Here is a 15,319-nt window from a genome sequence, read left to right on the forward strand (position 1 = left end):
GTAGGTTGCAGACGCGGCTCGGAGTTGCTGTGGCTCTGGCGTAGGCCGGTGGCTACAGCTCCAATATGACCCCTAGCCTGGAAATCTCCATATGCCTCGGAGCGGCCCTAGGAAAGGCAAAAATACAAAAAAAAAAAAAAAAAAAAAAAAAAAAGCATTCATCTTTACCTGTTTGTGCAACCATTAATATGTTAGTTTTTCTTTTAATTGTATTTAAAAGCAGCCTGAATAGATTTTTTTAAATGCAAGGACCTCCCACATATATATCCTAGGTCATTACCAGACATGCTATCATTTGGAAATAACTGCTAATCTTACGTATGTCTTTCAGTAGCAAAATAATCTGTTATTTGGAATACGGGTTTGCAAAATCCTTGGAGTGTTAAGGCACAATAGAGAGTTCATTAGGAGCCCAGTCTCAATTTTGTTTAATTAAAAAAACAATCTTAAAAAATTATCATGGGGGAAGCTCCCGTCGTGGCTCAGTGGTTAACGAATCTGACTAGGAATCATGAAGTTGTGGGTTCGATCCCTGGCCTTGCTCAGTGGGTTAAGGATCCGGCATTGCCGTGAGCTGTGGTGTAGATCGAAGACACTCAGATCTCGCGTTGTTGCGGCTCTGGCATAGGCTGGTGGCGGCTACAGCTCCAATTCGACCCCTAGCCTGGAAACTTCCATATGCCGCTGGATTGGCCCAAGAAAAGACAAAAAAAAAAAAAAAATTGTCATCGGGGGAGACCAGGTGGTGGGACTTTTTCTTCATACACATGGAGAGTATTTTAACCTAGTCCTTATGTTAGAGGGATGCTGAGTCATCCTGAAAGGGTATCGGTGTGTGCTGACCCCTCACTGTGCAGAGACTGATCACCGTCCTCTGACACCACATTCAAAGCCTGGGCTAAGATTTCCCAGGCCTGAGCTCACTTAATTCCACCTGGCAGCATCCAGATTCTTAATGAAGTGGAGTTTCTTCAAAAGGTGAGGACTGGCATGGAATGACTACATTTTCAGTGCAAACTCCTATGTTAGGCCATTAAAACACTAAACTTGATGAGTAAACATTATAGTTGGAAAGGAAATTAAAAGCCTTTTTTTTCAACCAAAGGACAATATCTTGGGCTGGAATACTGTCTTCTTCCACTCTTTAGTCCTTAGTTATTTGCCGTTGTTGTGTTTTTGTTGTTGTTGTTGCCATATATACATGGATATTGATGAATCATGAAATAACTTATATTAAGTGATTTAGCCTTAGCCATTTCACAGATAGGCCAGAATATCCATTTCTATCTGGGATAAGGTTTTAAAGGAATTGAGGATTTGGGTGGGGAAATACTGAATTCCACATAAGGATAATTTCTTCCTGAGGAAATTTATGAGCACTTCAGAGTTGATAAACCTCAAAATGCAGACCGCATATGCTTCCTGGAAATCAGAAAAGTTCACCGGAGGCTTTATATTAGAAAAGCAAATGACTTGAACAAATAAAGAAGAAACTCTTTGATGGGAGGGTTTACCCCAGCTAGAGTACCCTAGCTACTCACCACCTCCTTGAGACTTGTGTGCAGAAAGTGTGAACGGTCAGATGGGCTCTGTCCTACTGGAAGTCTGGCCACTACATTTCTACTGTTGGTAAATGGTAAACTTTTAAAACTATATCCAGGTGTACCCATATCTCCAGGAGTCACAGTCTCTCACTGCGTAAGTGTTTATTGATTTCTTTCTTTTTTTTTTTTTGCTTCCCCCCCCCCCCGCCTGTTTTAGGGCCACCCCTGCAGTATATGGAAGTTTCCCACAGTAGGGGTCACATCAGAGCTCAGCTTCCCGCCTATGCCACAGCCACAGCAATGCCAGTCCTTAACCACTGAGTGAGGTCAGGGATCAAACCCGAATCCTCATGGATAATAATCCGATTTGTAATCCGCTGAGTCACAGTGGGAACTTCCCTAACTGATTTCTTATTCCCTGTTTCCACTTTCTTAAGTTGACTGAAGAGATGTCTGAGTAGATATTATTCACTGATTCCTTAATCACACATTAGCCCAATCTTCTAAACTCATATAGTTCCTTTCAGTATTACCTTCATCTCCTAATAATCATTACAGAGGATCCTCTGTTATAAATTCCCTGTGGCATTCCATTTCGCAGTTAGTATACTCTTAAATGTCATGAGATACATAGTATTACAGTAAGTTGTCAAAGGCTTCTTGTTAATATGAAGTCCAGGATATTTAAAATTTTAATTTTGTCTCTCATTTTTAAAAACTAGCTACTACCTATCAAAATCCACCAAAGCACTAAATGGCATATTGATATCTATAATTATTTCCTAGATCTATGCTTTTCCAAAAATACATTTTTTTAACTTTTTTTTTTTTTTTTTTTGCTGCCCTGTGGCATATGGAGTTCCTGGGCCAGGGATCAGCTCTGAGCTGCAGTTGCAATGCAAACAAGCTATAGGCAATGCCAGATCCTTACCCCACTGTGCCAGGTTGGGGATTGAACCCATGACCCAGTACTCCAGAGACAACCCCAATCCCGTTGTGCAACAGCAGGAACTTCTCCAAAATAATTATGAAATATTTACTTCATCATGAACAAGTGCAACAGAATTAATTATAAATTATGTGTTTTATATTAGTGAATACCATTAATGTAACTTAACCTCATATTCTTGAGAAAGTTAATTTAAAGTATTCACTTATTTATTCATTAAAATTTAATTGATAATTTATTCTTTTCTAAATATTAATGATAAAATATGAGTAAATTGCAGTGTTGTCTTGCATTCAATGAGTGCACGGAAAGAAACCTGGTATGAAAATTTTTCTCTTAATATTTAAATCACATGTTTGATGTCATTTAAAAACGGTCTGACTATAACCAAAATTTGGGCATTCTCTTACCTCTCTAAATGCAACCTCTTTCTATCAATTTTCTCTTTTTGACTTCCAGTGCTGAGAGAATATATGTCTTTTACTAACTTTACAGAGACATTAAGCACATTTCATTGCCTAGTTTTAGTATGTTGTGTGAGTCATGTCCCAAAGTGACTTTTCTCTCTTTACTGATTAAACACCAGTTCTTCCAAACTGGAATCCAGTAACTCACCCAGCATGGAGTTCATTAAAAACACATTCATTTCACATTGTAAACATTTTAGGATATACAGGTAAGTTGAAATGTATACATGCTGTGGAAATTAACAAAAAGACTAATATACTTTTCCTTGATTTGATGAGAATGTAACAAATACCCAAATCGCTCAGTGTTTTCATGCAGCAAAAACCAAATTTAAAAATATCTGCACTGTAAAATACTGACTTGTGGCATTTTAAATAAATAACAGCTAAGATAACTAACAAAGATGCAGTCATTGGACAAAGGATGCGAGAGTCATTTGTAAACATTCTACAAAGAAGTGAACATAGTTTATAAATGAGCAATTGCTGTATAACATAGAAGTAAATTATGTATATATGGATACACATACACACATTTTCAATGTCTTGATGTTTTGATGGTTACAAATATCAAAGGCCTGTTGTTTTTGTAAAATATAGACTTCATGGCCAGGTGGTTAAAGTCTTGAGTTTTGAATCTGATTGATATCTCACCCAACACCATCAAGTTAGTATTTTTAAGCTACTTAACCTGTACCCGTCCACATTTTGATGTTTATAAAAAGGGAATCATATTAATACCCACTTCAGAGGATTGTTGTGAGAACTTAATAGAATAATAAATGGAATACTACTTGTCTTCATGGGAAATATTTCCAGTAGCTGTCCACTACTGTTATAACAGTAATCACTATCATTAATACAGTATATTTAACTGTATGTCATGGATTGGTCCAATTGAAAGTGATGAAATTAGTATAAAAGTTCTAAGGATATATTCTGGTAAAACATGAAGACTCTGAGGAGTGCTCGAAGAAAATTACAACAGAAGAAATTGGGGGCGAGTTCAATGGAAGGAAAAGAAGATAAACACATGTATTTAATACTTACACATTTAGCCACATGATGTCGCTGTCCACCGCGAGGTATTTCACCACAAAAGAAATACAGCATTCATTACGTACCAAGAGGCTGCTCTTCGTCTCCGTCTCTGGAATACGGGCAATACTAGCATGGGATGATTATTTAAGAAAAGAAGAATAAGGAACTAAAAATATTTTCAAGGTTTTGATCGATACAAAAGCGATCCAGTATTTGCAAAAGGCTTGCAATGGTATTTTCCTGGAGAGAAAGTCAGGGAGACCTGCGACTACTGCTTGCAGTTCTGCCTCTCCTACTGTGGGAGTCCGGCAGCGGCCAGATCCACTACTCGGTCCTGGAGGAGGCCAAACACGGCACCTTCGTGGGCCGCATCGCCCAGGACCTGGGGCTGGAGCTGGCGGAGCTGGTGCCGCGCCTGTTCCGGATGGCGTCCAAAGGCGGCGGGGACCTTCTGGAGGTAAATCTGCAGAATGGCATTTTGTTTGTGAATTCTCGGATCGACCGGGAGGAGCTGTGCGGGCGGAGCCTGGAGTGCAGCATCCACCTGGAGGTGATCGTGGAGCGGCCGCTGCAGGTGTTCCACGTGGAGGTGGAGGTGAAGGACATTAACGACAATCCGCCAATGTTTCCAGTGGCAGTAAAAAATTTGTTTATTTACGAATCCCGGCCGCCTGGTTCTCGGTTTCCGCTAGAGGGCGCATCAGATGCAGATGTCGGAGCTAATTCGCTGTTGACCTACAGTCTTACCGCCAATGACTATTTTACCTTGGATGTTAAAAGAAATGATAAGGAAATTAAATCCCTTGGACTTGTCCTGAAAAAACTTTTAAATCGAGAGGACACTGCTGAGCATCACTTACTTATAACAGCAGTTGATGGTGGGAAACCAGAACTCACTGGTACTACTCAGCTGAAGATCACCGTTCTGGATGTGAATGACAATGCCCCAGAGTTTGAGAGCACAGTCTACAGAGTCAGATTATTTGAAAATGCACCAAATGGTACCCTAGTAGTGATTGTTAACGCCTCTGATTTGGATGAAGGAGTAAATAAGGACATTGTATATTCTTTCAATACAGACACATCAGCAGATACTCGGTCGAAATTCCACTTAGACCCCGTTAATGGATACATCAGTGTAAAGGGTAGCATAGATTTCGAGTCAACTAAATTATATGAAATCCAGGTAGAAGCAACTGATAAAGGAAATCCCCCAATGGCAGATCACTGCACGGTTCTAGTTGAAATTTTGGATACCAATGATAATGTACCCGAGTTGGTTATCAAATCACTCTCTTTACCTATATTAGAAGATGCTCCTCTCGGTACTGTCATCGCCCTGATCAGCGTGTCCGACCGCGATTCTGGTGCCAATGGGCAAGTGACGTGTACCCTGACTCATCATGTTCCCTTCAAGCTGGTGTCCACTTTCAAGAATTACTATTCACTGGTGCTGGACGGCACCTTGGACCGCGAGAGCGTGGCGAGCTACGAGCTGGTGGTGACCGCGCGGGACGGCGGCTCGCCTTCGCTGTGGGCCACGGCGAGCGTGTCGGTGGAGGTGGGCGACGTGAACGACAACGCGCCGGTGTTCGCGCAGCCCGAGTACACGGTGTTCGTGAAGGAGAACAACGCGCCCGGCTGCCACATCTTCACGGTGTCGGCGCGCGACGCGGACGCGCAGGAGAACGCGCGGGTGGCCTACTCGCTGGTGGAGCGGCGGGTGGGCGAGCGCGCGCTGTCGAGCTACGTGTCGGTGCACGCGGAGAGCGGCCAGGTGTTCGCGCTGCAGCCGCTGGACCGCGAGGAGCTGGAGCTGCTGCAGTTCCGGGTGAGCGCGCGCGACGCGGGCGCGCCGCCGCTGGGCAGCAACGTGACGCTGCAGGTGTTCGTGCTGGACGAGAACGACAACGCGCCCGCGCTGCTGCCGCCGCCGCCGCCGTCGCCCTGGCCGCCGCACGGGTGGGCCGGGGGCGCGGGCGGCGGGGCGGGCGTGGTGAGCCAGCGGGTGGCGCGGTGGGTGGGCGCGGGCCAGGTGGTGGCGAAGGTGCGCGCGGTGGACGCGGACTCGGGCTACAACGCGTGGCTGTCGTACGAGCTGCAGGAGGAGGCGGCGGCGCCGGGGGGCGCGCGGAGCGCGTTCCGCGTGGGGCTGTACACGGGCGAGATCAGCACGACGCGCGCCCTGGACGAGGCGGACGCGGCGCGCCAGCGCCTGCTGGTGCTGGTGAAGGACCACGGCGAGCCGGCGCTGACGGCCACGGCCACCGTGCTGCTGTGGCTGGAGGAGGGCGGCGCGGCGCCCAAGGCGTCTTCGCGGCTGGTGGTGGGCCCCGCGGCGGCGGCGGAGGCGGCGCTGGTGGACGTGCACGTGTACCTGGTGGTGGCGATCTGCGCGGTGTCGAGCCTGCTGGTGCTGACGCTGCTGGTGTACACGGCGCTGCGGTGCTCGGCGCCGCGCGGCGAGGGCGCGTGCGTGCCCGGGCCGGCCCGGCTGGTGTGCTCGAGCGCGGTGGGCAGCTGGGCTTCGTCTCCGCGGCGGCGGCGGCAGCGGGTGTGCTCTGGGGAGGGGCCGCCCAAGGCCGACCTCATGGCCTTCAGCCCCAGCCTTCCGCCTGGCCCCATTAGTGGGGATGGAGAAGAAGAGGTGCATGCGGAGGCTGATCTTCCTGCCAAGGTGAGTAATTTGAAAATATTATTTCAAAAATGCCTTTAATTCCTCAATTTTTACTCTCTTGGAAATATTTGACCAGTTAGCCTCGATTCTGGTAATAGAGTTTTCCAGGTATTGATTTAGTGCTTAAGACGATTGAATTTCTTGGTACTAATGGTGTTGAACCAAAACAGCAATAAGTAGTGAGAACCATCCTTGCAGGTTTTAAAAAAAAATTGCTGTAGGATTATCTTATTCCTGAAAGTCTGGATAGAAGGTAGATAGATTTTGCAGGCTAAATTGTATTGATTAGACTGTGAATACTCTTGTGACTCATTGGATTAAGGATCCAGCGTTGTCATTGTAGTGGCTTGGGGCACTGTTGTGGCATGGGTTTGAGCCCAGGCCTGGAAAATTTCACATGCCAGCCAGCTTGGCCAAAACAAATAGTATTTGACTTAAACTGTGGTGTACTAATATCTGCACAATACTTCAGTAGCTCATGATGCATTTCATTTGGAATCCCTAGTAGATGTTAGTCCAAATGTCACTGGCCACTCCTTTTTATTAGGCTCTCACATCTTCAGTTTCCAGTATTAGTTTATGAAGCCTGTTATCTGCTGTGGAGTCGCTTTTACTTAGTCATTTATCCAGAGCCTCAGTTCTTTCTCTCTTCTTGAACATGATTTATTTTAATTTTTGTGCTTACACTTGGCAATACTGTGTGTTGTTGCTAGTTTTCCAATTGCTTAAAAAACAAAAATAATTTACTGTTTTTAGAATTGTATTTTTTTCATCTTCAGTTCACTACTTTTATGAGTAAGTGTTAAGATATCAATAGGAAGTGAAATTTTAGTACTCCATTAGTGTATCATTATTTAGAAAATATTCCTTTTGAAAGAATATTATTAGTCTTGTTAAGAATTATTATTTTCCGGAGTTCCCATCGTGGCGCAGTGGAAATGTATCTGACTAGGAACCGTGAGGGTTTGAGGGTTCGATCCCTGGCCTCGCTCAGTGGGTTAAGGATCTGGCAATGTGGTGAGCTGTGGTGTAGGTCACAGACGGGGCTTGGATCTGGCGTATCTGTGGCTGTGGCATAGGTTGGCAGCAACAACTCCGATTAGACCTCTAGCCTGGGAACCTCCATATGCCTCAGGTGCAGCTCTCAAAAGACCAAAAAAAAAAAAAGGTATTATTTTCTACCCGAGAATGGGTTCCAGTGTATGCAATTATATGGATACTTTTCTGCACCAGTTGTGTACTCCAACGTCGTACTTGCTTGCTCAAGTTTCCTTGCAGAAACCTGCTTCATACTCAGTGATATCATGGGGGAGGCTGACATGTAAAATAGGCCTCCATTTTTCCACTTCCATTTCCTCCTTCTGGCACTGCTCTTTGTGCCTTCATGTCCATCAAGTATTAGCCACAGCATATTTAATCTCAGTGCACTATCTTGTTAGGTTTCATTTTCATCCCGTGGTAAATAATGAGGTCATCCAGAGTTCATATCTTCCAGGATATGGGACTTCAATCTTCAAATCAAGCTCTCTTCTTCAAATTCTTGGCTAACATGATTCTCGGCTAATAAGACATTTAAAAAACTTTGGAGGTTTTCCCTTTAGAGAGGTATTGCTGCCATACTAGGCAAATACTGAATAGTTCCCAAATAAATATCCTTTCTATTCTTTTGCATTCCTCATCCATGCATTTAATTATTTGCAAAATAAATAGACAGGGAGTCCTTCACACTTTCTCTCAGTGTGTTTGATACTCATCATTTTGCACACATCTACACTTTGAATCCTCAAACAGTGAAATTACTTTGATTTATGATTTAGCTAAAAAAAAAAAGGCAGTGTTTGGCTCTTCATACAATGGGAGCCTAGAGCTATTTTCACTAGACTGATTTTTTTTTTTTGTCCTAGACAACCATGGGGTAAGAAGTTATGAAAAAGAGGCAAAGAAAGTTGGCAAACCGCTACTATTGTGCCCCTCTATATTAAGGTTATTTATGTCAGGAAAATATATTGTGCTGTATTAACTGGAAATTCTTTATTGATCATTAGAACTCAATGTCTCAAAGATCATGACCGCCAAGAACTGGAGTGAAAATTAAGCTAAAACCCAGGTGTTCAATGCGGACGTTGAAATATATTTTAAGCAGAGCAATATCTGAGGGAAGTATTTTTGGATTTCTGTAAACTATAAAGACTGTTGAAACATCATATTTTCCGGAGTTCCCGTCGTGGAGCAGTGGTTGACGAATCCGACTAGGAACCATGAGGTTGCGGGTTCGGTCCCTCCCTTGCTCAGTGGGTTAAGGATCCGGCGTTGCCGTGAGCTGTGGTGCAGGTTGCAGACGCGGCTCGGATCCCGCGTTGATGTGGCTCTGGTGTAGGCCAGTGGCTACAGCTCCGATTCGACCCCTAGCCTGGGAACCTCCATATGCCCCAGGAGCAGCCCAAAGAAATAGCAAAAAGACAAAAATAAATAAAAAAAAAACATCATATTTTCCTAACTAGCTATGTGACCACCTTATTAGGCAGTTGAAGAAAACCAAGCCACTTTACTCAGTAAATATTTGGCAAATACTCAGTAATTATTCTGAGCCATTAAACTATTATGACACCAAATAGTCTCTTTAACAGTTTATATTTTAAAAATGCGGGATTAGACACACATATCTAAATACCTACAAAAGGGAAATTAATATAATAAATGGCCCAAGTGAGGTGATCTAGATGCTGAAGTATAAAGGAAAGTAAAATTGCCTGCCCAGTTGGTTTAATCATGAAAATTTTTGTTGGTCAAGGAACTTTCAAGTTCTTATAAAATGAGGGAGACTGCTTTGAAAAGAGTTTGGAAGTGATGGATATTACTTAGGCAGGGACTGAAATGAGTATATTTGTTTAATGAATGTTATCGGAAGCAGGAAACTGTTCACTCTGACAAAAAGGTGTGAGTACTGTAGGAGAAAATACAAGTTTAGGCATATTAGATTCTGGAGAACAGGCAAGTTGTGTAGAAGTCAAAAGAGACAAAATGAGAAAATACCTGTCTTTCTCCTGCGAGGTGGATGGGTTCCAGTGTATAAAATTACTTGGAATACTTTTCAACGCAAACTGTATATACTGTAACATCCCATTTCCTTGTTAAAGCTGCCTTGCCCTCAGCCCTTAGATGATTTAAAGATTTTCAACTGAGTGATGATGGTCTTTGCTTACTTTTTTGAACATTTTTGAAATTCCCTTTCAATGACGTATTTTTGAGATCAGAGCTTTCCTAAAGGGGGTTCTTTGAAGTTTTCAACACCAGGAATGAAAGATTCAACGGTGAAGAGTGTGTCATTATTAATAACTATCTTTCTTCACTCTCAGGAACACACACACACACACAAACTGTCATGACGTCTCCTAACCAACACTTTACCAGTTGTATATTTGCAAAATGTTATGTTAACTATATGGCTGGGTCTGGGTAAATACTTCTACGAAAAAAAATTTCCACTGAAGTGAATTCTGCTCTTGTGGGGAAAGTAAGGATCATAATTAATTAGTAGTGAAAAACAGGTATCTCAGTAGTACACAAATGTGCTTCTCTTGTCCAACAGTGTTAAAATGTGTGGAATGGCTGAAAGATTGGCTTGGATTTCTAGAGTCTGTTACTTACCGTTTGGAGCCACATGGTGTCGCTCTGTAACCATAAAATTGATCCACTAGGGAGAAAAAAGTCCTTCCTATTCTTACTGTAAAGAAGCTGCGTCCACCACCCAGATACTGAAAAAATGGAAGGAGCAGTGTCATTGTCCTGAACGGTCGCGGGATATCTCTCCATTTTGAAGCAAGACCCCCTTAATGAGAACAAAGCCCTGCGGGCTTGAGATGGAGTTTTCTTGGGCAATCGGCCAGGAATCCCGGCGTCTGCTGCTCTCACTTCTGTTTCTCGCAGCCTGGGAGGCCGGGAGCAGCCAGATCCACTACTCAGTCCCCGAGGAGGCCAAACACGGCACCTTCGTGGGCCGCATCGCTCAGGACCTGGGGCTGGAGCTGGCGGAGCTGGTGCCGCGCCTGTTCCGGATGGCGTCCAAAGGCGGCGGGGACCTTCTGGAGGTAAATCTGCAGAATGGCATTTTGTTTGTGAATTCTCGGATCGACCGGGAGGAGCTGTGCGGGCGGAGCCTGGAGTGCAGCATCCACCTGGAGGTGATCGTGGAGCGGCCGCTGCAGGTATTCCACGTGGAGGTGGAGGTGAGGGACATTAACGATAATCCGCCTGTGTTCCCCGGAACACAAAAGAATCTGTTTATGGCGGAATCCAGGCCGCTTGACTCTCGGTTTCCACTAGAGGGCGCCTCGGATGCAGATATTGGAGTCAATGCTGTGCTGACTTACACGCTGAGCCCCAACGAGTATTTCTCGCTGGAAAAACCATCTGGTGACGAGCGGGTAAAACGTCTCGGGCTAGTATTAAGGAAACCTTTAGACAGAGAAGAAGCTCCGCAGATTTTTTTAGTACTTACCGCCACTGATGGCGGCAAACCTGAACTGACAGGGACCGTTCAGATACTCGTTACAGTTCTGGACGCCAACGACAATGCCCCAGCTTTTGACCGAACACTCTATGCGGTGAAATTACTAGAAAATGTTCCTAATGGAACGTTAGTAATTAAGCTTAATGCCTCAGATTTAGATGAAGGCTCGAATGGGAACATTTTTTATTCATTCTCAACTGATATTTCACCAAATGTGAAATCCAAGTTCTACATAGATCCAATCACGGGAAAAATTATGGTAAAGGGATATATCGATTTTGAGGAAAGCAAATTCTATGAAATTCTTGTAGATGGCATTGATAGTGGGCAGCCCCCACTCTCTGGCCATTGTACAGTTATGGTGGAAGTTGAAGACACCAATGATAATGTCCCAGTTATAGAATTCAAGTCCTTGTCACTCCCGGTAAGAGAAGACGCTCCACTGGGCACCACCATCGCCTTGATCAGCGTGTCGGACCGGGACTCCGGCGCCAACGGGCAGGTGACCTGCTCGCTGACGCCCCATGTCCCCTTCAAGCTGGTGTCCACCTTCAAGAATTACTATTCGCTGGTGCTGGATGGCACCTTGGACCGCGAGAGCGTGGCGAGCTACGAGCTGGTGGTGACCGCGCGGGACGGCGGCTCGCCTTCGCTGTGGGCCACGGCGGCGTGTCGGTGGAGGTGGGCGACGTGAACGACAACGCGCCGGTGTTCGCGCAGCCCGAGTACACGGTGTTCGTGAAGGAGAACAACGCGCCCGGCTGCCACATCTTCACGGTGTCGGCGCGCGACGCGGACGCGCAGGAGAACGCGCGGGTGGCCTACTCGCTGGTGGAGCGGCGGGTGGGCGAGCGCGCGCTGTCGAGCTACGTGTCGGTGCACGCGGAGAGCGGCCAGGTGTTCGCGCTGCAGCCGCTGGACCGCGAGGAGCTGGAGCTGCTGCAGTTCCGGGTGAGCGCGCGCGACGCGGGCGCGCCGCCGCTGGGCAGCAACGTGACGCTGCAGGTGTTCGTGCTGGACGAGAACGACAACGCGCCCGCGCTGCTGCCGCCGCCGCCGCCGTCGCCCTGGCCGCCGCACGGGTGGGCCGGGGGCGCGGGCGGCGGGGCGGGCGTGGTGAGCCAGCGGGTGGCGCGGTGGGTGGGCGCGGGCCAGGTGGTGGCGAAGGTGCGCGCGGTGGACGCGGACTCGGGCTACAACGCGTGGCTGTCGTACGAGCTGCAGGAGGCGGCGGCGGGCGGCGCCGGGGGGCGCGCGGAGCGCGTTCCGCGTGGGGCTGTACACGGGCGAGATCAGCACGACGCGCGCCCTGGACGAGGCGGACGCGGCGCGCCAGCGCCTGCTGGTGCTGGTGAAGGACCACGGCGAGCCGGCGCTGACGGCCACGGCCACCGTGCTGCTGTGGCTGGAGGACGGCGGCGCGGCGCCCAAGGCGTCTTCGCGGCTGGTGGTGGGCCCCGCGGCGGCGGCGGCGGAGGCGGCGCTGGTGGACGTGCACGTGTACCTGGTGGTGGCGATCTGCGCGGTGTCGAGCCTGCTGGTGCTGACGCTGCTGGTGTACACGGCGCTGCGGTGCTCGGCGCCGCGCGGCGAGGGCGCGTGCGTGCCCGGGCCGGCCCGGCTGGTGTGCTCGAGCGCGGTGGGCAGCTGGCTTCGTCTCCGCGGCGGCGGCGGCAGCGGGTGTGCTCTGGGGAGGGGCCGCCCAAGGCCGACCTCATGGCCTTCAGCCCCAGTGTACCAGATTCTGGAGACAGAGAGGATCAACAGCTTGCAACTGCGGATTCCCTCTCAAAGGTTAGTTTATAAATATCCTTTCTTTAAAGTTTCATATTCTTTCATTCTAGTAATTTCTTCTTAATTAAAAAAAATCTGCACCATATTTCTCTGAATTACATTTCTTTACTTTTTGCTCTTTTTTAAATAAAATCTTTTAGAATTATAGGTATGGTAATACTTGTTTTTAATCTTCATTATTCAATGTACAGTTATATAGCACAGTTATAAATTTTATTGCTATCCTATCCTATTTATTTTCAGTTGCAATCAACTTTTAGAGAGCATTTTCTTATTTGCTCATAATACATTGAAAAGTCCAGATGCAATAGTACAGCTCAATTAGTTATTTGAAAGGGAAAACCTCTATTATCTCCGCTCCAGAAGCCAGTCAAATGCACCTCCCAGATGTCGCCCCGCTTCTCCTCCAAATGTAGCCACAGTTTTAAATTTATAACTCATTAATTTTGACCTCTTTCCTCAATTTTATCCAAATAGAATAGTGCAAAATGTGTTATTTGTGTGTTCCTCAAATTTATCATCATTCTATGGAATCCATATTGGCATAGGTACTTGGAGTTCATTTAATTATCTCACTTAGTAGTGTATTTTATGAATAGGGTATGAGTTCTTCATTCCACTATTGAGAATTTTGTATTGGTTTTTTTGTTGACTCGTTCATATAATGCTGCTATCAATATATTTGTAAAATTTTCAGTATCCATGTGTACTTTTTTCTCTAGTTAGTTAGGATCAAGATTGTGTCAACTTGTTTCACACATCTCTGGGTATAGACTATGTACATATTTCTTTAATTGGAGGAAGTGGAACGTCGACTCTGTGCAGATCTTCTTCTTTAATTACTAATGTAAATCAATTTCCCAAAATGCATTTACATGCATTCCTCATTCTAGCAGTGAATGAGTTACTGTTGCTCTTCATCATCTCTAAAACTGACATTATTAGGTTATTTGCATTGTTGCCATTTTGCTGGATGTTTTTAGTATTCCTATGTTATAGTTCCTAATTTGTAATTGAGGCTGAGTGCCTGTTTGTATTATTATGATCAGCCATTTTTATCCTATTTTGTAAGGTATCTGTTTGTGTCTTTTGCCTGTTTTTCTATTCTGTTTTATTTTTCTGCTGCTTTTTGAAATTTTTTATATTCTGGATACAATCCCGTTCTTGATTTTGCACTTTTCTGTGCTGTGACTTGTCTTTTTATTCTTTTGTCTTTTGGCACATAGAAATTTTTTTTTGTAATTTTTTTTATTTTTCCACTCTACAGCAAGGGGGTCAGGTTATCCTTACATGTATACATTACAATTACATTTTTCCCCCACCCTTTCTTCTGTTGCAACATGAATATCTAGACAAAGTTCTCAATGCTATTCAGCAGGATCTCCTTGTAAATCTATTCTAGGTTGTGTCTGATAAGCCCAAGCTCCCGATCCCTCCCACTCCCTCCTTCTCCCATCAGGCAGCCACAAGTCTCTTCTCCAAGTCCATGATTTTCTTTTCTGAGGAGATGTTCATTTGTGCTGGATATTAGATTCCAGTTATAAGTGATATCATATGGTATTTGTCTTTGTCTTTCTGGCTCATTTCACTCAGGGTGAGATTCTCTAGTTCCATCCATGTTGCTGCAAATGGCATTATGTCATTCTTTTTTATGGCTGAGTAGTATTCCATTGTGTATATATACCACCTCTTCTGAATCCAATCATCTGTCGATGGACATTTGGATTGTTTCCATGTCCTGGCTATTGTGAATAGTGCTGCAATGAACATGAGGGTGCACGTGTCTCTTTTAAGTAGAGTTTTGTCTGGATAGATGCCCAAGAGTGGGGTTGTGGGGTCATATGGAAGTTCTATGTATAGATTTCTAAGGTATCTCCAAACTGTTCTCCATAGTGGCTGTACCAGTTTACATTCCCACCAACAGTGCAGGAGGGTTCCCTTTTCTCCACAGCCCTCCAGCACTTGTTATTTGTGGATTTATTAATGATGGCCATTCTGACTGGTGTGAGGTGGTATCTCATGGTAGTTTTGATTTGCATTTCTCTTATAATTAGCGATGTTGAGCAGAAATTTTTTTATTTTTCGTAAGTTCGATGAATCTTTGTTTTCTTCTTGATTCTATTCCATGAAGATAATTTCTTGTGGTGTCTTTTAGCTGCCTGCCTATGCCATAGCCACAGCAATGAGTGATCTGAGCTGTGTCTTCGACCTACACCACAGCTTACCACAAGGCCAGTTCCTTAGCCCCCCTTAGTAAGGCTAGGATCAAACCCCCCATCTTCGTGGTTACTAGTTGGGCTCTTAACCTGCTGAGCCACAGCAGGAACTCCTCAATAG

The 15,319-nt window shown here is 45.5% G+C and overlaps 2 protein-coding genes and 1 pseudogene across 2 annotated transcripts in view; all 3 read left to right on the plus strand.

Annotated features, from left to right (window-relative positions):
- LOC100621803 (protocadherin alpha-2) overlaps positions 1-15,319 on the plus strand; it is a 188,123-nt gene that overhangs the window by 6,762 nt on the left and 166,042 nt on the right.
- LOC100621701 (protocadherin alpha-C2) overlaps positions 1,820-15,319 on the plus strand; it is a 210,058-nt gene continuing 196,558 nt past the window's right edge. The window contains exon 1 of the mRNA XM_021084896.1: positions 1,820-6,678. Within this exon, the coding sequence (XP_020940555.1) occupies positions 4,231-6,678 (2,448 nt within the window). The 5' untranslated portion in view covers positions 1,820-4,230. The remainder of the gene's footprint in view (positions 6,679-15,319) is intronic.
- Positions 9,047-14,297, plus strand: LOC100621600 (annotated as a pseudogene).

The sequence above is a fragment of the Sus scrofa genome, chromosome 2 (genome assembly GCF_000003025.6).
Source record: "Sus scrofa isolate TJ Tabasco breed Duroc chromosome 2, Sscrofa11.1, whole genome shotgun sequence".
NCBI lineage: Eukaryota > Metazoa > Chordata > Mammalia > Artiodactyla > Suidae > Sus > Sus scrofa.